This window comes from Anas platyrhynchos, chromosome 6 (genome assembly GCF_047663525.1).
Source record: "Anas platyrhynchos isolate ZD024472 breed Pekin duck chromosome 6, IASCAAS_PekinDuck_T2T, whole genome shotgun sequence".
Classification (NCBI taxonomy): domain Eukaryota; kingdom Metazoa; phylum Chordata; class Aves; order Anseriformes; family Anatidae; genus Anas; species Anas platyrhynchos.
The window spans coordinates 12,876,852-12,903,953 of NC_092592.1; the positions used below are offsets into that span (position 1 = coordinate 12,876,852).

At 40.3% G+C, this 27,102-nt stretch overlaps 1 protein-coding gene across 5 annotated transcripts; it reads right to left on the reverse strand.

The window, feature by feature from the left end:
• Window positions 1–1,247: 1,247 nt before the first annotated feature.
• Window positions 1,248–26,083, reverse strand: MMRN2 (multimerin 2). 5 transcript variants are annotated; one of them, XM_072040074.1, is made up of 7 exons: window positions 25,499–26,082; window positions 13,705–13,827; window positions 12,542–12,648; window positions 11,222–11,269; window positions 9,743–9,916; window positions 6,741–8,648; window positions 1,248–5,002 (listed from the first exon to the last, which is right to left on the reverse strand). In XM_072040074.1, the coding sequence occupies exons 1-7, from the start codon at window positions 25,780–25,782 to the stop codon at window positions 4,614–4,616; spliced, it is 3,033 nt and encodes a 1,010-aa protein (XP_071896175.1). In that variant the 5' UTR covers window positions 25,783–26,082; the 3' UTR covers window positions 1,248–4,613. The 5 variants fall into 5 exon arrangements, with proteins under 5 accessions (XP_071896175.1, XP_005026303.1, XP_071896176.1 ...); XM_005026246.6 differs by having other exon boundaries at window positions 11,222–11,287; window positions 25,499–26,081; XM_072040075.1 differs by lacking the exon at window positions 9,743–9,916 and having other exon boundaries at window positions 25,499–26,083.
• Window positions 26,084–27,102: the final 1,019 nt, after the last annotated feature.

Consider the following 27,102-nt stretch of genomic DNA (forward strand, 5'->3'; position numbering starts at 1 on the left):
TTTTCACAGAGGGAAAACACATTCTTTTTGTGTAGTTTTATCCAGATAATGAGATTTGAGCTAATATGTGCTGTTGGTTACGCAGTTATGTAGTTGTTTCTGTATACCTTAGGTTCATTCTGCTTTATGGTTCAACTAAATGAAGACCAATGAAGGGGATAACTTGTCTGTGAGTACACAGTTCTATAAAATCTGTGAATGTGTTTTCTCATTGCAGTAATGCACCAGCTACTAAACTGCATATAGAGTTCAGGTCTAGTTTGCAAGGAGGAAAAATAAAATCAATTTCTTCCCGTTTTCGTCTGTGTACAGGTATGTTGGTATCAGGCATAATCTTTTCTTTAGACTTAGCTTTTTACAGTAGCTGGAAATGTTTCATCTCTGAACGCCACATAAACAGCTACCAGTATATTATAAAAATGTTAACATTTTTCCGTAACTTCAAGTAATATATTTGTCCATTAGTGTTCTAGAAAGTATTGTATTTAGTTTTTATGGTTTTTTTTCCCCTCAACATACTATTGCAGAAATTTACAGAGCACAAAGATTTGCCCTCTTTACAGTTAGTATCTTGAAAGAGGAAACTTTCTCTCACCACTGCGGCTATAGTTTGTAGAGTATCTTCACAGATAGCACGGATTGTGGTTGGGATGAAAATCTGGTTTTTAAATCATATTATAGGAGGACATAATTTAGGAATGTGGGTAACTAAAACTTTTGCACTAGTCTTTGTTTTGACCAGGCAATCTAATGTAGCTCCTTGAAACGGCCACAGGATGGTGCCATATCCTAAAGATGTGAAAATCTTTCTGAAAAAAAAAACGTGCTTAGGTAACTGAAAATGACAAACTTCAAATTGCAGAAGCATCTGCAATTTGCAACTGTTTACATTAAGAATTGGGTTCAATTCCGTAAATTTCATTAATCCTTTCTCTAGCTTTATCATCACAGCACCCCAAAACACCATTTCAGTCCATCTCACTGATGTTAATGTTGTCTTTCAATACCAGGTGTGACTTGGATTCATGAGAGGACTGTTAATTATAGGTGGATCACCTTATGAAACTGGCTCATGAGGGGTGACCAATGTGGATTTCAGAGGCTGGCATGATGCGGATATGTGAAATGGGTTCAGGTGAATCTGACCAGAGAATACAGGCATTGATAGGTATATAGAAAGTAAACTTTTTGATACACAGCGGATACTTGAATTGTGAGTGAAGTAAGGAGATCATCTTAGTAATGCAGAAGGAAAAAAAAAAACACATGAAGAGACTTTAATTTTAAAATGCAAAGCACTATAAGATACTGACATTCATAAAGCAGTAAAAGTTTCACTGACAAAAGTTCCACAAAGACATTGAAATATGTAAGGCACTTTCTTAAAATATATTTTTATAAAGCTTAGTGGTTTCATTTGGAAATCGAGAATCTGGAACTAACAGCAAGGTTTTCTGGCAATTAGAGGATTTGGGGGAAGTACTCCAAGAAGTTGGAAAATATTTTTAAATACGAGTCTCAGGTTGATGATAGTGGCGGGTGGGTATATTAAAAAATCAAAAAGAAAAACTTCCTGGTTTATGCAGTGGATAGAATGTTTTAAACCATTATATTCCTTAAATTTTTGATTCATAATGCAAATACAAGAGTTTTCCAGTCAAGTATCTCTTCTTTGTGTATTCAGGTGGTTAACTTAAGCATGTATTTGAAGAATACAAACATGAAATCATCTTTATATTAAAGTTGTGTTCACACGAGTTGGTGATCTCTGAACTTGTCTGGCTTATTCTTCAACAAAAATAAACTCTGGTAAGCACGAAGATAACAAACCTTTAAAAGTCCTGCCTGGATAACTGCTAGGATCAGAGATGACATATAGACCTTTCTCTGTTCCTGCTATAACTACTACCTACCTTGTCCCTTTCCAAGCAGCTGTGTGGTTTTCATTCCACTTGAAGTTTTCTGTCAAAGCTTTAAAAACCAAGCATGTTTATTTAAATACATACATACATACATATATATATATATATATGTATATATCCCTTCAGTGTGTTTAATTTTGGCATTTGACCAGTAGCTGCAGAGTTAATGTGCCAGAAATGAGGTGCAGAGTTAGTGCACCAGAAATGAAGTGTTCGTTATTCTCTCCTGACCTGGGCAGTACACTTAACACTGCAGGATGCTGCCAGCAAAGAAGTCCGTAGTTGGAGGACTGCTGGTCAAAATGGCTGGGTCACCTCAGTACAATGACTTTTTACTAAAAGAACCCAGGCTTATAGGTTGATCGTTTTCTTCCTTTTTGACATTTCACCTCTTCACATTTTTCTTCTCTTCTTTCCCTCAGATACTTGAGCCATGTGAGGGGCAGAAGATGACGCTGAGCTTGTGGGCGCTCTGTGTTGCCTACTGCAGAGCAGTGCAGGCCTGGCTCCATGCCGGGTAGATGGAGAGACTTGTCCAGTTAGTCTCACACGAAGGGGAGCACTGGCTAGGAGTATGTGGGGCTGCTAATCAGGTCAGAAATGGCATTTTCTCTTTCCAGAGTTATGAACATCTTCATTTGTGGTCCTCTGTTTTTGGATCTCTGGAAGGGATTTAATCATACCAATTTTCAGATCCATAACATGAAGCAGTACCTTTTTACTTGTTTGTTGCCTTTTTCTGGAAGGAGAGTAACAATCTACCTAGCAAGTTGTAGCTAAGTTGTAATTTTAATTCAAAAGATGCTTGTCAAACTTTTGTCTTAGATGCAGTGTTTATTGGTATCAGTGTTTTTAATTAATTATCCTGTAGTTTAATGTTGCTCAGAATGCAGATCGGTGGGGAGAGAAACTCAAGAGCATTTTTCTAGTAATTGTTAGAAAATGCTATCTTAAAAAGTCCTAAAGTACACGATTGGAATTTATCTATTTCATCAAAACTATTGGGAATTTTTAGATATATTTCATTTTGGCAAATCTAACATTTTTAATATATTGTTTTGTAAGGTAAAAAATATGGTAAACCAGGAATAATATAACTTTAAAATGAAAGCCTTGGGAGATATTTCCTTTGACAGAAGAAAAATTTAGGACATGACAAGACATACTCATTTTGAGGTTTTTGGAAACTTTAACATCGACAGTTCAGAAATTCTGCTCTTTGGTTTACTCTAACTATAAATTTATTTTATATTCAACAGTGGCAGTAGACCAGTGAGCATGTCTATTTGCTGTTGCTTGCTTGCTTGGTTTTAAACTACTAATTACATTTTGGACTGTCTGTGCTATATTCCCAACATTCTTCAGGAATAACTGTAGAAATAAGGAGCAGTTTCAACAATATTTTTGAATATTATCGACGTTTTCCTGATGTTAGGATATATTAGAGAAACATCTGGACAATATTATATTACTATTAAATTTTACAGTGTAGTTGAAATACAGCACAGACCTACAAGGAAAAAAACTAGGCTGCTTCTAAGATCCTTACTTAGCAATAGGTGTTACAGGGTGCACCTTACTGGGTTTGATAGATCTGTACGAGTGTTCATGGTATGTATGGACAGAAATGTTGAATTTTAGTGAACTGCAGAAGTTTGTAATAAAACAGTGTGTGACTGCCTATGGACCACACAGAACGGAAAGGTAAAATTGTCCTGGTTTCTTGGTTTTGAGCAGCTACATTTAAGTGTTAAAGTATCATTCTTCTTCATTTCTCTTATTTGTTTTTCCTTGACGATGAGGATATTTGCCATAAGGAGGGTGCTGTTTTTGCAGAGTCATAGAATGCCTGGGGTTGGAAGGGACCTTAAAGCTCATCTACTTCCAGCCCCCTGCTGTGGGCAGGGACACCTCCACCAGACAACGTTGCTCAAAGCCCCATTCAGCCTGGTCTTAAACAGTTACAGGGATAGGGAATCTACAGCTTCTCTGGGCAGGCTGTGCCAATGCCTCACCACCCTCTGAATAAATAATCTTTTTTCCAATGTCTAATCTAAATTTTTCCTCTTTTAGCTTAAAGCCATTACCCCTTGTCTTATCACCTCACTCCCTGACAAACATCCCTCCCCAGCTTTGCTGTAGGCCCTCTTTAGGTACTGGAAGGGTGCTATAAGGTCTCTCTGGATTCTTCTGTTCTCTAGACTAAACATCCTCATCTCAGCTTGTCTTCATAGGAGAGGTTCTCCAGCTCTCTGACCCTCCTCGCTGCCCTCCTCTGGAGTCATTCCAACAGATCCACATTCATAGTTGGAGGCCCCAGAGCTGACTGCAGTACTCTAGGTGCTTGTGAGAAAGGGGGAAAGAGAAACAAGTTGTGATGTAAATTAAGAAAGTCCCACAAAGCATTTTTTTCTAATTAGGTATAATTCTCACGGTGGAAGGATTTGGGAATGTGTGTCCTGATAACGTTTGGAGTCCAAACCATTGGGTTATCACTTGAAAGGAAATCCATTGCTGCTTATAAGCAACTAATCAAAGCCAAACACTTCCAGAAAAGAAGCTTGAAGACAAATCTAGAGTAGTGCTATGTTTAAACACATGCAGTAGGATTGAATACATCACAGATGAAGCAATAGTGAATTGATCCATTGCATCTATGGAAAAGATACCAGTAAAACAAAATGTCACTGTTCAAGTTTTAAATAGTAGGAATCCACCCATTGTTGTCCCGGGTGGACTCCGTTTTACCACAGAGCCCTGCAGCAATTCAAACCATACTTTCTCCCCTTTCTCCATTTCTGCCATAGCAAAAGTAGTCATAGTATTTCCAGTTGGTGTTTTCCTTTGACTACTTGAGAGAGTTCTTTTGTACCCACGGCTAAAAGAGAGTTGTCCTAGTGCCGGTCCTGAGCTAAACTCCACAGAGATGACAAAGAAGTAGACACCTTTGTGTGGTGCTTTAAAGTAGCCGTGTTCAGGGAAATAGCTCTGTCCGTAATTGAGGTATGTTTCATTAAGTCTCAGAGTTCTTTCTTTATCCTTCTGGTCTGAGAATCCTACATGGAATGCCACCGATGAGTCTGAAAAAGAACAGAATTTTAGCAATGAGAGACTAGAATTTTTAGCAATGAGCAATCTCTCTCCAGCTATTACTTACTATTTTATCTATACAGGAGCCCAAGCCATGAAACAGCTTTTTTTCATCAATAATTCTAGATCTAGTCCTTTAGAAACATTGTCTGTGATCCAAAACACATTTCCTCTTTTTAAACGTAGCAGTGGTACTTGTTCTTGCAGCTATTATAAGATTAACATTATAAAAAGTGAGAGGTCAGGAAGAGGTAAAACTAGACCAGTTCACATCGTTGGAAAAAAAGAACTGAAAATATCTGAAAAGCGTTTGGACATGAAAGCTCTTCTTTAAGTCATGCCTGAGACTGTTAGCAGAAGTAGAGAGCTTGTAAAGACATGCACCTGTGAGCCACACAGGGCTATAAAATGCCATGGTTTACTCTACACTGAAAGATAACAGGTTGCTTTCCAGGCTTGCTTTGAGACTGGGGGCATTGCTTCCTGTGAGAAAATACTGCACTGCAGCCCTCCAGGAGCCTGCCCTCCTCAGCTGCAAGGACAGGGGTGCAAAAGGCAGGAGCATTCCCATCGCTTCAGCCTCCTGGTTGTTATCTAAATGGAAACAGTTTAATAATTATTTATTCCCAACACTATTTTTATTGTAAAGAAATGCTACATACAATTGAACTTCTAGGACTGAAAATTTGGTCGGGAGATCTGTCTGCACATATTTTCAGGAGTAGTTTGTATGTTGCAGTATGTTTTCAAATTTGTGGAATGTCTTCTTGCAATTATCCTTTTTGGAGAAGCAATCAAGCACAAAGGAAAATTCCTTAATCAAAGAAAAGCCTCTTTCATTGAGATCCTGTGACATGAGTAGACTCTTAGTTTTCTATTAAAAGAATGTTCCCTTCTTCTTTTCAAGTAAAATCATTAAATTAGGGTTCTCAAGAGAAAGATAAACATGTTTTAGAAAATACTTCTGTTTTGCTGGCACATGAGACATCTTATTCTTGGGAAAGAAGCAAAGTCAATAGAAGCTTAACTACAGTTTAAAAAAAAAAAGTTCAGAAATAGCTGAGGAAACAAATGTAGGTTGATGTAGCTGAAGAAACAACTAGTTGTAGTGACTTAGGCAGATGTCACAGCAAAAACAGGCCTCAGTGATGTCTCCATTAAAGTTACTGTTACATATAAGCTGGAAAACTTGTCTCTGAAGCTTAGCGCTGAGAGAGAGTTTCTCTGGTCAATCCTCCATGTTCTACTTGCACAAGTTATTATAGTGAATTTAATGCATCAGTCCAGATGAGCTAGGATTTGTTGCTTTGAGTACATTCCTTCCAGGTTCAAATAACAGAGGAACAAGAAGCAAAAGAAGGAAGCCCAGCACTCCCTATCAGCTTTGAAAGAGAAAACTGTTACTGCATCAGCATGAGCACCTAAAGACAGAATTTGTGTTCTAAATATCTGAAGTTCAATTAATTCAAGGCCAATTCCCTAGCAGCTGTAATGGGTGTCATTTTATCAGCTTTGAACAAAGTGCACCAGTGCATCGACTTGGTTCTCACTCAAAGTGTTGAGATGGAGGGGCATGATGTAAATTGTGTCAAAACGTCTCCTTCAACATTCCATAAGATATCTGGCAGGTCACAATTCATATGCTTTGAGAGGGAGGAGCAGGACCTGTAGCAGGGCCCAAAATGAAGCTAGACCTGCACGTGAGCAAGTAAAACAAAAAGAACCTACCTTTTTCCAGAAGTTCTGTCTGCACTGTATTTCTTCCACTTATTATCTGTGTATTTTCTCTGTGCTTCTCAGGCTTCTTTTTGTCTCTTTGCTTGTCTTGACCTTTCTGTTGCCTTCTCACTTTTTTGGTCAGCATTGACTGAATCTTTGCAACATCCAGGCTTATATTGGAGGCAACTAATTCTTCATTGCTTCCAAATAGCTTTTTGAAAATCAGCAGATGTTCCTCCAGCTTCTCTTTGATGGTTGCTAAATCTCCTGAGAGAACTTCCACAGAAAAGTTCAGTGGCTCCACTACATTTGTTATTGTATGATTGCAGCAGATATTCATGTCATTTCTGGCTTCATGCCTCTTGATTGCGAGGCTCAGATGTTTGATGTCATTCTTCAGAGTCATGATGTCACTATATGCTGAGCTATCCAAGGAGTCATCTTTGGAAGCCTCATAATTAGGTTCCATGTGCTCTACATTGCTGCGCTGACTAACGTCATCCAGTGCAGAGGGTGTCTGAGTTTCCTGTTTGGAATGCTTTGAAGATACACGAGCATCATGAGTACTCCGTTGACCTCTCTCCAAGAGATGAAATCTCTTTACAAGAGATTCTAAGGTCATGTTTTGTTCTTGGAGTTTATCTGAGATCTCTCTGAGAGATTCTTGCAGCTGAAGCACTGATGTTATTGGGGTAGTAGGATCCTCTTCAAACAAGAATTCCATAAACTCTTCTCCCAGTAAAGCCTCCAGGGCTATTTTGTGCCGCATGGCATCTTCTAAAAGAGAACCAAAAGAACTGTTGAGATACCTGATGTGTCTATGAATTTCTTCATCTTTCTTCTTCAAGAGGCCTATGTCTCCTGACAAAGATGTAACTTGTGACTGAAGCTGTCTGTTTTCTTCTTGATGGAAGCTAAGGGACTGATGGATAGATGGAAAAGTTGAGGAGAGCTTTTCAATTTCGTTCCTCAAGAGATCTTTGAAAACAGATTCTATCTGCTTCATATCCTTTAGGTTTGATTGCGTGCCTTCAATTGAGTAAGTGATATTCTTGAAATCTTCCTCGAGTATATCAGTGTCTGAAGATATCTTCTGGCAATTACATTCCTCCATGTACCTCAACAGATCTGAATAGTTTTCCCGAAGATTTGAGAGAGTATAGTTTAGTTCTGATATCTGCCTTTCCACTGCTGCTTTGTTTTCTTCAATAAGAAGTGATTTCTCCATTAAAGTTATTGTTAAATCTTCAGGCCTATACTTTGAGATATTTTTTTTTAACTCCTTAAACCATCTCTCTAAAACTGCTATATTCTGAAAGGCCACATCTGACTCCATGTAAAGTTCTTTAAGCTGTTTTCCATGCCCTGACAGCATGTCATTTATTTGTCTGATGGCTAACTGGGTGGTTTCATCTTTGGGACCATGATGTGAGGAGAGTTCTGATAAATTTTTTTTCAAAGTCTCAAATTTATTTTCAAGTTTGTTTTGCTCGTGTTTCATGTTTGTTAAGCTGTTGTTCAAAGCTAAGAAATGCGATTGCTGGATCTTGTGGTACTTCTTGAGCTTTGTGTCAGTATCAGCCTTGATCATGGTGAGGTTATAGTGAATACTAGCCTGCTGCATTTGCAATTGATTTTCTATATCCCTTCTCATGTGATCAGCTTTCACCACATTTTCCTGGACTTTAGATTCAAACTTAGTTCCTAGCTCTTGGAATTCCCTCTTAGGTACAGTGCTCTCTTGAAATCTTTCTATGCTTTTCTTGTTGACTTCCACATCGTGGGACAGGTTTCTCACTATGTTGGAGAGGTTCTGTAAGCTTCTGTTGAAGCTTGCCCACATTGGGTTAAAATGTTTCCTAAGAAAATTCTCCACATGGGGAAACAAAACTTGCTGCAGAAGCCTTTCCTGTAAATCTGTTAACACAGAAAGATTAAAAAGTAATTAATTAAATTTAAATTCTGCTTTAAGAAAGCATCTTAATCTGGCCAGGATAACTTGAGTATCTATTTTTCCACAGTAACTGACATCTTACTCCCCAAAATCTGAGCACATGCAATAGTTTTTACAATTGCAAAAATAATCTACTTTTAAATCCAAGTTAGTGCAAAGCATGCTGTATCTTTAAGTCTGCAGACAGTAACTTAGATATATATTGTCTGCCCCATTTAAGTCAGAAAAATACTGCATTTTTAAACCCTTAGAGAACAGTTTTGTTAGTGGTCATAACTGCCCATTTTCACAATAATTCTCATTTGGTGTGCTTATTTGACTTTTTCGTGCTGTTCTTTTTCTGATGCTTTCTACAATGTACCTTCTACTTCACAAAGTTAGGCAGCATCCTAGCATCTGAATATTCCAGGCCAGGACTCAATAACTTGAAAATTCTGTGAGTTATCTATACTACGTGTGCATTATACTAAGGCTTGATTTTTAACTTTAGGGTTCAAACCAAGTGACTTGAAGTTCAGTGAAGACAATAGTCTGTACATTAGAAAATGTTTCTGTAAGCCAGTGGCTCACATTAGTAGGTCAAATGTTGTTGTTTTTTCACTGCAATATACAGCAGGAATAATGTTTTAAAGGGGCAAATTTTTTTTTTTACATACACCAGTCTGAGATTCAGCACATCATACTATCTAGCATGAGTATGAAAAAAGAACAAAAACCAAACCTAACACTGCATCCCCGCAGGAAAGAAGCAGCCAGAGAAGCAGAATAGTAAGCTAACAAATTAGTACAAGCAACCTCTTTATTATGTGTTTAAGGCAGATTCTGAAATTTCAGGAAAGTACAAAGCGATGAGATGCCTTTCATCTCATCTCCCATTTCAAGTTTTGCTTGGATTTGGTTTGTTAATTTGTACTGGAATTTCACCCACTTTCTGCTCTCTTTGGAAGCTACCTGCAGACCAAGGGATATCAGCGTATTCTTGTTTCCAGCTTTTCCTTCTGATCTGCATGGTTTTATAGGGCCTGCTGGCAGGCTGATAATTCGTCAGACCTCTCACCTGCATTGCTCTGGTTCACTTCTAACACCATGCTTGTACCGTTGTTTTCAAATATTCTCTGTAAATCACCTAAGTTGCTGACTGCTTGATGAATATCACTTTGAAGATCATCCAGTAATGCCTCCTGATTTTGAATGACTTCCAACAGTTCTGTTGAATCCACTGATGTTGACACTAATCACAAGATTCAAAAAGAAAGTGTCATGCAATGGAGTACAGCACGTATTCCTACAAGACCTGCAAGCTCTGAGAACACCACTGTACTTCTTGCTCTGGAAATCTTGAACTGACATTTAGGGGGTTATTGATTTATAGCAGCTTAAGTCAGTTTCTTTGCAAAGGGTTTTGTTGTTTGTTTGGTTGGTTTTTTTTTTCCCCAGCAGTGATGGAAACTTAATATGTATTTAAATATTAACAAAAGACCTTCAGCCATGTTTGCCATCATGGCAGTAAAATATTCATGTAAAACCTCCCCGTGCGATAAAAATATTATGGAATAATGACTGCTTTCAATCCAATTGAATGAAAGGATTGCAAAGTTTAACAAACCAGAATAAAAGGACAGGATGAAAGAAAAATAAAGGTGTTTCAAGAAGGATTCAGGAGCATAGGGTTTACGTGTCACAGCTGACTCTCGCTGAGTGGCCCTTTAACTGATGTTACTCTAAATAAATACCTGCTAATTTGAGCTGTAGAATTCAAAGTGTATGCAGAAACTGGTATCCGCTAACTGCGCCATCCTCGGGGCCTCTTGCCCTCCAGGGTTACCTTTGACTTTTCAATCTAATGTTTTAGAATCTTGAATCCTCTAGAGCAACTGCTTGCTTATTCACTCAGTGCTGAGAGCATAAATTGAAGAAGACTCTCTCTTTCAGGGCTGTAATGCTACCCTAAACCCAGTTGCTAGAAGTTATTTAATAGCACTACAGGCCCCACCTTTTCCCAGAGGGTAAGGAAAGGTCCTTCCTGAATATTAGACTGGCAGGGTAGAGTGCCTGAGGTACGGTTCTGTGGTATTTCATAACAGTATTCTCAAAGCTACTGGGTAGTTGCTCTGAAGTGGCATTTTGAATAGATATTTTTTCTGGTAAATCTTCTGAGCATGGTGTGCTTTCCTGTGAATCCACTGAGCAGAACAAGGAGTTAAACATCCGTACTAATGAAAGGTTTAACTCTACCAGTAGGTAGTGTTAAGGTTTAACACACCACCACTCACTAGGTGTCAGTAATGACTGACCAGCCAGCAGCTAATTTTTAAACTTTTGGCTGTTTTGTCAAAAGCATTCATGCAATGTTATAGCAAAAGCCCTCATTAGTGCCACTAATGAAATGTCATTGAGTAAAAGCGTTCCCAAATAATGGTTTCACTACAGATAGCATTTATAGCTTATCATGTTAAAATAGCAGCTAAAAATGTGTCTTTTGGGGCAGTGACTGAGAGGTAAGGGAAAGGCAAGTAAAATAAGTTCAAGAACATACTATGGTTTGAGAACTCCTCTTCCCATCCTTCAGTTTCATTTCCTGGCACTGGAATGAAATTGGGATCTGCAATTGACATGTGATACATCTGTGAAAACATTTCAGATACAGAAACCAATACAGCTCAGCAAGGCAAGACAGGGCAATTTCATGTGTAATGTGACAGATGTGGAGACAGGCTTCTGCACTGCAGGTTTCCTAGGGCAAGCAATATCATGTCAGGAGAACCTCGCCTGTGGCACTGCACTGACGTGCAGCATGTGTAAATGCTAATGCTGTGTGGTAGGGGGGGGTGTTTTTTAAATTCATGCTGTGTTACTGGTAAGAAATGCGTCTGTTCCAAATAGATGCTTGTTTTCTGGAGAGTCCTATCAAAAGCTCCGCAGATTCTGCTTTGCTACGCCAGTTACCTGAATGTTCTGGTGGTGCACCAGCTACAGCAGGTGATGCTCTACAAATGAGGAGATAAGGAAGCAGCTGGTTTTGGTCAGTGAATGTAAGAGAGGGAGGGGCTGGACAAGATGCACTGCATTTGGTAACATCCTGCTAACATTACAAATGAAAGCCAGGCACATGCATCACCTTAGAGATAAATCTATGAAGAAAAGGTATCTGCAGAGAAAAGCTAAACCCACAGAGATGTAAACAGAAACTCCAATTTTATCAGCAGAGTCTGTTTGGGTAGGTGAATTGGACAAAGATTTTCACCTTAATGTTTGACTCTTGATTGTCTTAATTACTATGGGGAATTACCTTTTTTCAGCTTTTATTCTTCCACTTTCAAATGAAGTATTATCTGCTAAATCTTGCTAGTTTCATGAAGCAGTCCAGTCTTAAAACCACACTGTCCTCCCTTCTCTTTTACTTAGCAGCTGCAGGCATCATTATGTAGTGTTGGGAGCTGTGGTACTTCACGGTTTGTCTGAAACTAGATACAAGGCCATTTCCCTACCAAATTACTTTTTCCTGTAAGCTAACTTTCAGACAGGCCGTAAGCTTGTGTTGCTACCTAATTTCATCAGTTTCTACTGGGAATTAGATGTTCCTAGGTGGAGCTGTACATCTGGCCGCCCCCCTCCTGCCCTGGCTAAATGAATACCTCTCTCAATCCGTGAAAATTAGAGAAAAGTAGCTGATGCTATATTAGCCTTATTTGCAGCTAATTACACCTATTGCTTGCCCCAAATCACTGCATAGCAGACCAAAGAATATAAGGCATCAATCCTCAAACAGGAAAAACAAATAGGCAAACTGCTATTTCTTGCCACAGTGAATATCATTTAGTCTGAATTCTCATGCTTGCTCTCTGGCTTTCCTTACCGCGTTGTTCACAGTCCTTGCCAGTAAATCCAGGGCAGCACTTCCACTGCAAAGATTTCAAAACCTTCTGTTTGACTTGATAGATGGGCTTCAGGGCTGTCCTGTACCTAAAGAATAAGGGTCCAGGCGTTAGAGTCCAAGCTGCTGTCATCTGATGGAAATTCACTGACTAACTGTAGTCTGGTGCCAAGTGTGTCCTAGATGACTAATACAGAAAGTGGTTAAGAAGTTTGTCATAAATTCTATCATTATTGCTCAGGAACATTTAAGCAGTAATTGACAGCATTTTTTTCCCCCACATAAGATTGCTTTTCAGGACCGCTGCTTCCAGCAGGAGGTGTATGGAGATTCATACATGCTGGTGGAATATAAATAGTATTCAGTTAGCAGGGCTGCAGCAGTCTACTTCACACCCCTGCTGTTGTCCAGCAGAGACTTTTTCCAAAATATTGGCACTAGTATGACAGGAGTCTTAGAGAGGGGTGTTACAGCTGGCAAATTTCTGTAACTATCAGAAATGCAACTTGAATATTTATTGTTTTAGTCCTTTGCACTTGAGCTTGGACTGAGCTTTAACATTTGCCATGTGCTGATGAGTTGTAGAGAAAGCTCTGTTTTTAAGCAACCATTGCAGGATGGCATTGGCACCAAGAAAGACATAAATTTGTTAAAATTGCCACTAGAAGTGATCGTAAAACTGTTTTTGTTTCAGAGAAAAATGAATTGTAGTAACAAATAGCAACAGCACTTCTATTTCACAAATCAATGAACAACATAAATGTGAAAATATTTATTAAATGGGTATTAAATATTGCTTCATTTAAGAAGTGAATTTAGAATCAATGTCTTACAACTATAAAAATGCATCAAGAATGGTGCCTTCAGGGACATTGCTGGCTTCCACCAGTGCCCTTTGGGCAGCCAGTCTTGAAGAGTGAGCACTTGGGCAATTGCATGTCTGTAACTGTGAACAGTCTCACTGATGGCCACAGGCAGCAGTTGTTTTTATTTTATTTTTTCTTTTTGTTTTTGAAGTTACTTGTGTGTGTGTGGTTGGTACTTTAGTTCTTTTTTAAACATGCTATTAAATAATTTTGAAAGTATCATTTAGATACTTCACAGAAGATTCTGTTGCCTCCAGTGGCTTTGTATGGGGTACTTACATGATCTTCTGGCAGTCTGGAGCTCCGTTCGCACAGGGCTGCTGGGAGTTGACAATGTACTTCTCTTTCATGCAGGCTTCTATGTATGTTACTAGGCGGGACTGCGTGAAGGAACACCAGTTCCTGATGGGGGGAAAAAAAAAAGTCAGGAAAAGAATTTGAAAAAGGTCTTTTAAAGTCTATTTGTAACAGTGTGAGATGCAGAGGGACCACCTTTTTTTTTTTTCCTCCAGCTGGAGAGATTTTCCTCATCATGATGGAAGTGGAAAATGCTTGCTAGCTTCTCCCTCAACTCCCAGTTCCTTTGTTTTCATTCAGGATGCTTATCAGAGTTTGTTTCAGAAGGGTTGATTGTCTGAACTTTGATGCATTAGTTCCATTTCCAGGCCTTTCATTTAGCAGGAGGCACTTCCAGCCCACGATAACCTGCAGGTTAATGTCACTTTAAATGTCAAATTGCCTGGGTCGGCGTGTTGCCAGTTCAGATGCTTCGTGTCTGACTCATCGTGTCTGGGCTGACTACTTCTGGAAACTTAATCCTACAGAAATTCCATTAATAATCGGTGTCTTCCGAAGCATTGCTTCTTCAAGACGATCTAGTAACTGATCAGATTTTATTAATTAGGCTAACTTTGAAATAACCTCTTGCCATGCCCTACAGAAAAATAATATTGGGGAAATGAAGGTTATTTTCTTGGCTTTTGTGCTTTTGTCAAGGACAAGTGAGTTTCACTAATAACTACCTCAGTTAGTGTTCCAAAACAGAGCTGTGCAGATATCTGTTGATTTCAGAGTGCAGATGAGCATCTTTATTTTCAGGAGTTAGAAGTCAAGATGAAGTGTATTGTTGGTTGAAATTTGATGGTTAAAAACCAAGTTCACTAATGACAGGATGTGAGAAGTAATAACTCTAGGGGGAAATGGAAAAAAATACGATGAATAGCATCTGATTAATTCGTAATTGCAGCTATTGTTGGAAGTCTGTACATGTATTGAATGCCTTATTTCAGATGACGTGTTTACAGAAGTTCACCAGTTAAACACCAAGGTGCCCTGGTGCGCTCCATGGGTAGCGATGCGTAGCAGAGGGCCGTGACAGCTTTGTTGGGACCAAGAAGCTGTACAGAGACCAGCTGTCCCTGCTGCCTCACTGTTTATCTCTGCTTATAAAATCTTGAGAGAGGGTCACTGAACCAGCAGCTGCATTTTACACACTACCCACCTTAAGGACAGGCATGGGCCTGGTGTCCCACAGGGGTTTCTGGTGGTGTGGTTCCGCGGTCCTGGCCGCTGCAGGGGAGCATGGGGATCTCTGGAGCTGTATGTACAGGGCCATAAGGAAGTCGCAGCATAACATTCAGCAGCATGATGTTAAAATGTGCTAATCCTCTTCCTTTAGGAAGAGGTGAGCTTGAGCAGTGGGGAGAAATAAGTGAAAATTATATACCGCCGTCATGGCTGAAGATAATTCAGCTTAACTTTCCAGAGCCTCTCAATAGAGGCAGGTGGAAGCAGGCTGCTGTGGGGCTGGGCAGCCTGTTACCACAGAGAGCTGATGCGCTTACTGCGGGGCACCAGCTCTGCCAGCTCGGCCTCTGCCTGAGGCTGTGCGGCTGCGGCTTCACACAGCCCATGTGGGCTGCAGGAACACAGCTCCCCCTCTGCGGCAGGACCTGCAGTCCCTCGGGGCTGCCAGGAGTCTGAACTGAGACACACAGCTCCACTTTGTATATTCCAGAAGGAAAGTCTGGCATGAGATAGGCTGCAAAAGCTGTCTGAGGTCTTCATAACTCCTTATGGTAAGGCACCCGCAGAAGAACCACCCTTCTGATGGCCATGAAATTAGCTGTCCTGGTTGAAGACCACTGAAATCTGAAAAACTGAGCTGCTCTGCTGTTGGATGCCCAAGTGACAGGTGTATGGCAAGATTTGTTCATTATGGTTGTCTCTTTTGTTTGGTTGGGTTTTGTAACCTTGTTTTTCCTGATGCTGCCGCTGGCAATCTCATAGTCAGAAATTTGTTGCTGGAAAGTTTGAATGCACAGGACTAAATCTGGTGTTTAAACAGGTGCTATTTTCACATTATGATTTTTTTTCCTTTGTCTGCCATCTCTAACAGTCTGCTGTTCTACCTTTCCCTGCCTGCAAGCACCCCCTATAGCCGTAGCCATTGCTGTGAACTTACGGCTTGCAGGTGTCAGTACATGCAGTGTATCTGCTTAGATGAAGCCTGAAGGGAAATTACAAATCATATTATATGCCATTGTGCATGCTGTTAAACTATTTTCCCATAAGAAATAATCTCTAGATTCTCAAAATAAAAGCAGATTCAGGCCTTTTATAATACTGGTCATATCCCTTGGGATATTTGGAAAGATTGGGAGGTTTTTGTACTCCATGGGTTTGTGTTAAAACGGAGCAGAGCATTGTGTGGGGGAGAGCTGTGCCTCATAAACAACAACTGAACTTTAGGCAGTATATTTTTAAATGGGAACACAGGAACCAAATCTCTGATAATCAGCATATATGGAAAAAGTTTGCCTCTCCAACTGAGTTGCAGAAACAATGGGGAACCAGGTCGAGCGCGAAAGCAGAAGCTGTGGCCACAGCAGTCGAGGGAGAAGCAGGGCAGCCTGGAGAAGGGGAGGAAGCTGGAAGCATGCAGGGGGAAAGCAGAAAGCCTGGGCAAAGTGGGCACATTTTTCTCCCAGGCCTTCTCTGCTCCCTAGCTCCTCAGGGGGCAGTGTGACTGAGACATCAGTGAGCACCCTGCAGATAAAACTGTTCCTTTCTGAGAGGCAGGTGTGAAAGCTGAGCATGGAAGCAATGTGCTTTTCTTCTGATTCCAAGCCGAAAGAGCTGTTTTGGTGAGCTGAAGTTTTAAGTGAATGGCTGGATGAGTTTTTGTGTCTATTTTCTGTGGGAGCTCTGCCCCTAGGGAGCTTCTGCTCCCTAGGACTGAACCAGAGGTCAAATCCTCAAGTTTTTATTAAATTATTACTCTTGAATAATCCAGTGCTCTGCCTGTGTGACCAGGCAGCACAGTTAATGTCAGGAGGCCAATGTACATGCTTTGGCTGTCACTTGGCTCCAAGGTGCGTGCAAGTCCACCAGGTTTTAGAAGGCTGCATTGCTTTTCAGTGGCAGCATACAGTTAATAACCCAGAAACAGAGACCTGATTTGTGCTTGTATTTATGCAGTCCTCTGTCACGTGCCTGGCAAGCCATCGCTGGGAGTGACTTTTCCAGCTCAAATCCCCTCTGCCCTTTTTTCTCTGGGGAAATAACTTGACCTGGCCATGCTGTTAGACCAAGCTGGCACTGGTGCGAGGTGCAGTACCTCGGACCTGCCTGGTGGGATACCTGCCAGATCCCGGCAGGACCTGTGTTCAATGTGGAAACCTCCTTTTCAGATAGGATTCTTTTGCTTTCATGTTTTGCTTTTCCTTGATGAAAACAATGCACGCCCCATGAATCATAATCTGTGCTGATTTGCTTTTCCCACCATACGCAGCTCCCAAACAAGTCCTTTGAGTCATGTAAGCCGTACAAATCTAAACCAAATGTTTACATGCATGAGCACGCGTGTGACGCAAGAATGAGTGTTTTGCTATGTTGCACATCTAAATTTAATAGAAAATATTAGGATTCTCTTCTAAGCCCACTGATGTGCCGCATGTGTCTTGTGTGTGTACTTCTAGTTTCCCACCAACAGAAAGGCGTTGTGAGCTATCAGGAGTTGAATCAATGGTTGATCCCAACCTGATGCTTGCTTTGGACACTTATGCATTATGCAGGACTAGTATGAACAACAGAGAATTTGACAGACTTTCAGTAAAAACTGTTTTTAATGATGGTCATGTTTCTTTATTTCTGTTTGTTGTTGGTGGTGGTGTTTTTTTTTTTTTTTTTTATCCTCTCACTAGTTCTCCTTAATATTAAAAGCTTACTCATGGAGCTGAGTAGCTGTATAATATCAAGTTTGTGTTTTAACCACAAAAAGTTCTGGTGGTTTTGAGTTTGAAGTTTACAAACATTTATTCTTCCATCAAGTACATAAAGCATATTTTTCCCATCTGTAGTGAGCTGCAATATAGATATGTGTGCCAAAAGGTGAAATTTCTATTGCAGTATTTTTTGCACATCTTGTCAAATGCTTCCTTTAAGGGAACTTCGCTATCTACTACTAAAAATACTTCTTGACTCTATTAAACTTGAGGGAAATGTGTCATTCTTTATTGTTAGTGGAACAATTTAAAGACTTGAAAAGGCTTGATTTAAAGTTCAGTGAGGCGAGCGGGAATTCTGCTGCTGACACCAGTGGGCTATGAAGTCTCAAAGAACTGCCCTTTCACACATAGGACTTTCTTTATTCAGCTTGTTTCTGGGACACAGAAGCTTTGTGTTCTGCTCCTGCATTTTTTCATCTTTGTGATTGTGTAGCTTCACTCGCTGAATATATAACCAACTTAACACCCTCTGCTTTTGTTCCCTTTAATAGGGTTTCCTTTTGATTTAAGCCTCTGCTACCAAGGAGAGGGGAGTAGAATGAAGCTGCTGGGTGAGGAGAGCAGAAGAGCTTTCTCCCCAGGGTAGGGATTGGTAAAAGTTTATAACAGAACTGCAAGTTGGAGCAATGCCTTAGTGAACCCTAGCAAACCAGGGCTACACATTTGTTCAGTTGCTTTTCCTGTTTTACAATCCAAGTAAATTGATCTTCTTTTAAACCCGGAAAAAAGCATCTGAATAGTTTTCTTTACTAGACTAGGTGTTTGTTTGTTTTTTTTTAGTCTTTCTTCTAATCTCCGTATTGAATAGAGTCTTAACATGCATCTATTTCTGCTTTATTTTGAGTGAAGTGTATTGTTTTCTGTGAGGTTAAATAAATTTGGCTACAAGACAACCTATATTTAAATAAGATTCAGCAGATTTAGGTTAGTTTAAGCTCCTTTTATTTTAACCTTTGAAGTCTTAAAACTAAAAATTGAACTTAGAATTATTGTTTTGTTTTTTTTTTTCTTATATGGGATCCTATCCCTGCTTCTACTGAAACATAGCAAAATACAGGCAGTTCTGTCTCTGCTTTTAGGATTTGGTCAGACATCCTGCTATTATAGCAAATAGAACAACTCTTCAAAAGGTAGGAGATAAAGCAAGGTGCCTAGTCTGCTATCAGTAACATCATGCTAAAATTAATGTAAGGTTGGCTCTTTTTTCATACAGCACTACACTGCCAATAGCAGTGTGATGGTGGATGTGAATAATGCCCTCCTAGCTCAGTTATGCACTTACATGTTTTATTTTTCTTGTTCTCCTGATTGGCACTGTAATGTGTTGCTGTAGACACTTGCTAAGTCAGTGGAATTTTTGCCTCAAAAGCTTCAGGACATTGTTTTTCCATAAGTTTTATTATTCCTTTGTCTGTACTCGTACAATTGAGTTGTCCTTCACATCAGTTTCCTCATGTTTCTATCTCAAGGAAGCCAGTTGCTGTAATTACTTTGTAAACTCCTGCCCAGCCATTTGTGTCTATCACTGACAGTGCAAAACTTTTCAGGCCCCTGGCACTTTCGTTTGCTGTGCAGTGCAAAGATATGCAATTATTGCTGCTAAAATGTGCTACTAGATGACAATAGAGGACTGCTCTGTTCAAATTTCTAGTGATTTTCCACTAAGTTATGTGAACTCCTGACATTTTATCAATTTTATCAATTGAAGTGGAAAAAAAGATTGAGGTTTTAGCTGCAGAACAACCTGTGTGCTATTTTCATTGCAGTGCAAAATTCTCACCAAGAAAAAGCATTCAATAAAACAGAGATCGAGCATTACATTTAATTTAGTGTAAGCCAGGGCCATGTGTGTCAGTTTTGAGGAGGACGTATCTTTATTCATTGTGGAATGCCAAAGGGATTAAGTACTTGAAAAAGGTACTGGCTCTCAGAGAGAACAAGGTGTGGCCCTGCTTTTAATTAGCAGCTGGCATGTGATTACTGCTTGCTTGTCAGCACATCAGTGAATTCTGCTCTGAGCAGCCAGCAGCATGTATTATGGTCAGGCAGCAGAAACTACTGCATCTCCTGCATCTCTGTCTTTCCTTGCTAATGGGTAGAGCTCCCTCTTGGGCAGGAATCTGGGATTTTCCTGTACCTCATCCCATGGACTACTCCAGTTTTCCTTTAGGGTTAATTAAGGTAGACTGACTTATTAGCAGTTTACCTAAAGCTAGGCTGAAAGAGTGGCAGTGGTAGTGTCAAGTATTTGCATTTCCCTGCAGTGCTGCAAGTCTTCCAGTGCCCAAAGCTGGTTAAATGACACTTTTATTCCAGCACTAGTGCCTGTTAGTATGTTGTTAGTTGTCACTTGGCTTGCAGAATGTCCTAAAAACTTAGTGCAATTAAGGCTTTCTGAGTAAATCCTGTCCTCAGCTTGGAGCCTCGCTGTAAGCAGGTGTTCAAGAGAAAGCAGACTTGGCTGCAACTGCTTTTGAGGCAAGCCCAACTGCTGTACAAGCTACTTCAGAGAAATAAATGCAGGAGGCTTTTCTCTCTTCACAAAATGTCCGCAGCCATTACCTCATGTATATTATCCTTGCAACAATACAAGTTCTGTGGCCTGCTCTGAGGGCAGCCTACACTTGGATTTCATCTTTTGATTTCTGCAGATGAAAGTTCACCGCTAATATAGCACTCTTACTTCTTTGTCAGACTTTGCCTTGAGCTAGTGTCACAGCCAGTGGCCACTTCCCAGCATGGCTGTGCTGGTGCCAGGGAGTCAAAATGCAGAGGAAGGCAAGCTTGCCAAACTGCGTGCACTCAGGGTGAGGACAGTGTGCACCAAGGTTTGTCCTGGTCGTCTTTTGGCTGGCCTTGGCGAAAGCTTCAGTTTGTTCAGGGCTGGCCACTGGCGACTTGTTTCAGGGGTATTGGCCCCAGAAGTAGGGCAGCATGGGATCCACCTGCTGGCAGTGCTGATGGGGAGTCTGTCACTGTACTAACAGGAGACCCCTTGCTGTCTGCTGAATTGCTCGAAGCTTGTGCTAATGAGCTGTGTAACAAAGGAAGTAAGACAATCCTTTGGACGACAAGGGTCTGGTAACTACTGTGTCACATGCAATGAAGCAGTGTTTCTTCAGGAACTGGTCATTCGCATCAAGTGCACTAGTGGGGAGCCACTCCACGTGCTGCTCAGGAGAGCTGGAGTCAAATAGGAAGCGGTGTTCTTGGCCAGCAGTCACGGTCTGAGGCAGAAGCTTTATCAGAGAATTTCCAAAAGTCCTGAAAGGAGCCAAGTGCCTAATTTTGATAGGAAATCCATTGCTCCTGTTAATGAACTTGGCACTGCACAAGCTATTGTTGAGCACTCAATGCCCATTCAACTCGTGTGCAGGAAGTCAGGGGCTGAGGATCACATTTAGCTGCATTTCTTCCAAGGCCTGTTTTATTTTAAGCATATGTTCTATTCCACTTTGGTGGGAAATTTCAGTATCCCATCAGCTTCCTAAGAAAGCCCCTGTCTAATTTGGAAGAAATACATGAGTCAGTATTAAACTGGTCTTAATTAAATTAATGGATGTTTTCCTGTAAAAGCAGACAAAGAAAACAAGCTATTAAGGATGAGCATTCTAGACTTTCTCTAGAATAAGAGAGATTTTGGTTTTCTCTGCTTCTTTACGCTTCAGAGGATAGTTGTTCCATATTTTGACACCCTGGCTAATCACAAGAAGACACCTGCTTTGCGGCTGTCTCAGAGCAGAGCTGAAGGGAGAGGCGTGTGTTTCACTGAGATAACAATGCTCCTGCCTGACATCAGGAAGCCGCACTCTAATCAAAGGGTGACTTGACAGAACTGCATATACAAACCTTGACATATGTTAATACAGTCAAGGATTTACTTATTCTGCAGATTTCTGCCTTTTCTAGTTATAAATAGGGATTTATTTTTTTTGGTAAATATTTTAGTTGTAAGAAAAATTGCAATAGATGGGAGACAGAGCATGTGTTTGTGAAATAAAGGGAAAGGAGAACTAAACGACCTGCCCAACTTGGAGATACAGTAAATCTGGGCAGGGGCTACTTCGCAGTGACTCCACTTGAGGAAAGAGAGAAGAAGTTCTGAGAGACTCGGTTATAGACAGGGAATCCAGCTTTAGTTCCTCTGCTCATTCCCATCTCATCACCACAGTCCATTTCTTCCTTACAGCGTGAGCCATCCATCTGGGACCAACTCTGTCAGCGTGGTTACTGAGGGGGAAGGTTAAAAAAAGCTTCTGCTTTTTCCTAAGTTTATTTTTAACCTGGAACACTTAAGTGGTCTCATTTACAGTGTTACTTGACAGACAGATCAGGCCACCTGAGGACACAGAGGACTTCAGGCTGTGCTGTCCAAGCTAGCATGTGATGGAATTGCACCTTTTAGATGCTTCATTTATGTTTTTAAATGAAATATGAACACTAAGTGCATGAAATCCGAGTTGTCAACCTGACTGTTCTTGGGGCTGCGGGCACACGGATTGGATTAAAGCCAGCCAGCTGTAATTCTTCTCAATGCTGAGAAAATATAAGAGCCTTCCGCTACGGTGCTTTGGTAATGGAGCTGTGCTGCATTGTTTGGTTCAAGAAACAACCTGTTTGGAGGAAGGGGAAAGAAACCCTTCTGAATGTAATTACAGTATAGGTTCTTCCGTGGATCTTAGACAAATAGAGGTGGGTTGATGGCAAGGGTACAGATAAAATGTGTTCTTCCCTTGGCCAGGGACCTTTTTGTTTCAAAGGCTGGTTCATCACATTCATCAGCTCAGGCTCTGGCTACCTGTCATCAGCTATCTGATGGAAGTGGTTCTGAAGAGACAAAAATCTCCAAGGTGGCTTGTCAGTTTATGATGAGCTTTCACAAGCTATCAGGTGTCATTTACATAGCAATTTTCAGGAATAACAACTGTGATGTATTATCTCCTTGATGTATTATGCCTTTCAATATGACTTGATCAGACAGTAGTTGAACTGGTTACACCTAGTGGTAAGTATTACAGTAGGTGATGAAGTGAGGCAAACTTGTAAGCTCTTGTTTCATATTTTCTGGATCACTTTTAAAACATCCACATGTCCCCAGAATGTTTTCAAGGCTCAGTTTAGCTGTCCATACCCACACAAAGGAAAGTCACTGGAGATGACAGAGCATTCCTATGAAGTTCAGCATTAAGCATCTGTTTCACATGGGAGATGAGGAGTGCACATGTATTATGGGTATTATGCATTGAGTATTTATGAAATCCAGAACTTGGTTTTATTGTTCTTACTCTTCATCTTCCGTAGCTAAAACAGATGCTAATATGCTCCATATTTCCCCATATACTTGTGCTTTCACTTCCCTTTTTAATTCTGATGGAAGTGTGTGTACACATGGATCCATTTACCTCTTCCATGAGGAAGTAAGTAATGTCAAACTGATCAGATCATATGAGGCACAGCTGAGGGGAAAAATGAGAGAAAAAAAAGAAAAAGATGGTTTCCTGCGGAAAACTGTCTGGTTTTGATTTTGTAAATAACACATATAAATACTTGCCCACTTTGAACATGCAAAGCTTCTCTGGTGCACTCAGATACAAGCAATAGCTGAGATACTAAACTCTTGCCTAGTTCTTCCTCTAAAGAACAGGCGAAACAAAAAGATTATTGTTCACACATTTCTCATTAAAACAGTCACCTGAGGCCAGTGACTTCTAACCAATTTTCTGATTTTAAAGCCCTTATTATTATTATTCTGAGAAGAATTCATTAGTGAAGTCACATATCCAAGCATTTGAATGAGATCTAATGAGTCATTTCACCTTACATGCTGAAACAGAAAACAGGGTATTCTCTCTAATTACTGTGGACACATTAGTCATTATGATCTCCAATTATTCAAATAGCCACAATAAGAAAAATCATACTCTAACATTTATTTTAAAAAGATGTAAAGATATTTTGTAACAACCGCTATTTTTGATACACTGGGGAAACAGCAAGAGTTTGGGCAAAAAATATCATTTTTGTGAGAAAGGTTAGAAGTCACAGGCAAAGTTAAATAGCCATAGCCTGCTGGTTTGTTTCCCCCACCCCAGCCTGTTCTATGGAGTGTGCTTGTCTCCCTGTGTCTCTTAGTTCCTCATTAACTCCTGGTGCTTTTTTTCCTAGTTCTCTCTGGCTTCTCAATGGTTTTTCCAGGACACATGTCACATTTGCAGGGAGGAAATACCAAACTCATGATAACTTCTTGTGCATGCATAGCAGGCTGCTCCGGCCACAACTACCTGATATGGACTTGAGGGCTTCAGGAGCCTGAAGGTACATTGTTTCAGCCATTTGCAGTGACTTGAAGAATTTGGAGCGCAGGCACAGGTAGAGCAGTGCCATCCCTTATTATCGCCACTCTTTCCACTCAATTTTGGCCACAGTTCCTCTCAAAGTCTTGCATTTCTTTACTTGTGCACTATAAATGTGATTTCTTCAGCAAAAGAACAAATACCTTAGAGTTACTGCCAGATTAGATTTTGATTGCCTGTAGTCATCAACGTTACTTTATAATTGAGGGAACATTGTGATTTGACTCATTATGCAACTATCTCCATAAAAGGAGGAAGTATTTCTCTTCTTGGGAGGAAATTAGGATGAGTAATAGCTTGTGCTGAACAGCATTACACAAGTTGCTGCTCAACAAAGTTACATAGCAAAAGAAGAAATCCCTATTAGCATATTATATTACAGTGTCTTGCTGACCTATGCGTACACCTTTTTACACCTTTGAGTTTTTGTATTATTTCTAGTTTTTAGAATGCCCTCAGTGCTTCAACCAGTAATCAAATGACTGCCACCTTGCAGCACAGCATGCACGGAGGGCCAGGGCGCTGGTTCTGCTTTGCTTTCCTTGCTCTGACAGAGCATTAGTCAGGAGTTAGTGAATTAACAGTATGTATCGTTATTGAACACTATCCATCAGAAAACTGCAAGTCAACACTTGCAGGATTTGGAAAATGACTTAATGGTTTGAGCTACAGATTTGTGGGAGGATGTACTATGAAGGGAAACACTATGCATGACGGAGGCCTTAATTTTACATGTAGATATGATTTAGAAACATGACTGCATACTTTCATTTTCACAAAAGTGAAACATGCCATGAACAAGGTTTTATAGTCTCTTACCAGCTCCCTTTTTTCCTTGCCTCAAGAGCATTTGAAGAAAAATATCGGAGCACCCTGAAGCAGTGAGCTGTGAACAGCACTCGCTGTGCTGCTCTTTCAGCTCTCCCAAACAAGGCTCTGCAGTAGCCTTCCATCAGTGCTATAAAAGATTCATACACTGTCCTGCTTGGTTTTCATCTATTTTAAACATTCAGAGACCTACTTACATGCTCTGTAAAACTCAAACATCGCAGCGTTTGGAAATCTTTCTAGTGCAGTGCATGCTCTTTCTACTCAGACTGGCTGTGCTTCTGCTAAAGATGACCATGATGACAGTGAGAAGCATTTCACTATTGTTAAAATATGGTGTTTGTTTGTTTGTTTTTCAGGAGGAGGAATGCTTGAATCTGTAGTCATTTTCATGCTTATTTGTTATTCCTTTCATATTTATTCCTCACTATTTTTACTTAGCTAACATCCTGCCATTCTCTTTCCCACCTTTTTAGTTCCCTAAAATCTAGTGTGTTCTAAAGAAAAACTTTAACCAAAAAAATGTCTTTCATCAGCAGGATATCTTTATTGAACACAGTTCCACTATCATTACGTGTATAACATGCATATTTGGGTACTTACCCATTTTGGGACTGTGAGCTTGCAGCTTCAAAATCCTCTCTTTCTTCTTGATGTGAGGAGATGATGCTTGAAGGGTAGTCTCGTGCATCCTCCCTGCGCCTGTCTGCCTCCCAGTAACCTTCTTCCTCACGTGAGAGAGGAGTCCTCTGAAGGTACACAGAGGTCTCGTACTTTGGTGGCTTTGAGCTGTGCATGGGTCCCTCGTGATGCCCACGATGGTCGGAGTGCCTGGCCAGCTTTGCCAGTCCTACTGCATGATAGATGAGCAAAAGCTTCAGTAGCATCGCGGGCTTTTTTCCTACCTGGTTACACCTGTCTCTTGTTCTCGTCTCTGAAGCGCAGCCTGAATTAGTTCTGGAATGCCCCGGCAATATTCTTTAACTGAAAAGTTGGAAGAAGGAAGGAAAAAAAAAAGATTTGTAACAAAGAGCGGAAAAAGCTTTCGACCCTCCCAGCTACTGTGGAAATGTCTGTGGCCATCGAACAATGTGAGCCTGGTTCCTGTGTGGGGCTCAAATGCCTCTGACAGAGGAAAGGAGAAAAAAAAAAAAAAAGGTGGTAGGAATATAACTTATTCAAGGAACTTCTGAGTTTGGCTGCCTTCTAAACTTATCTGTGAACAGGAACTCAGCTTTTATCAACTTGCCTTCTCCCTCAGGCACAGGAAAAGGATGTTAGCTTTAAAGGAAAGGAAGAGAAAAGAAAGGAAAGAAAATATTGAGTGGTGTAACAGGCTCCTGTTACTGTGCCAGAAAATATCACAGACCTGCTTACTCTAATATCTGCATTTTTTCCCCAAATGTAAAGGCTGAAATACCCTGGCTTTAACGACAGAATGCTTACAGTAGGTGCAAAAAACTTAGACATCCATTTTTGTGTGACTTTTCAAAATAACTCTGTGGATCTTTTTCTATTCCCACCAAATTTTAAGATTTTCAAGTAGACCTTCAGAGGGGTCAAGATTATTGAATATTTTTAGGAATTTTTGGGGAGTTGTCATCTCTAAATCTTAAGCCTAATTTTTTTCTTTGTTCATTTTTAATCGATATCACAAGAAAGTATTTGCCAAGAGCTCCTATATGGAGCTACTTCTGCAACCTCATCCTAATAGTAATAATTTTTAAAAGGCTGTGGAAGATTGATGTAGTTTTTTAACTGGTTTTGCTTCACTTTATGGTGCTGCTTTTAGGTTTGGTTGCTGTCATAAAGCAGAGTATATTTCTTTCCTCCCTGTCTTGCAGCGTGATGCACTCAGTCATTTTTTAAGAATAAAATTAAAACAGGGTTATGCTCCCTGACAAAGTAGGTGGGGATTCTGGTGCAGGACTGCTGGATCATGTCTTGGTTTGAATGATGAGATGCGCATCCCAAAGTTCAGGCTGTCCTGTGAGTATTAACTGTAAAGGGGTTTTGGAGTCATTCCAATGTCAGCTGAAAAAGTGAGGGTAAAATCTCTCTCTTTTTAGAAAATCTTGTTATTAAAGACTGGGATTGTATCTCCTTATCACGGGTTAGATCTGGAGCCCTCTATTCCTGCTTGCACCTCTTGTATGTGTAATGGAAGAACCTAGAAACATGGAGATGCCCTCTCTGACTGGTGGCTG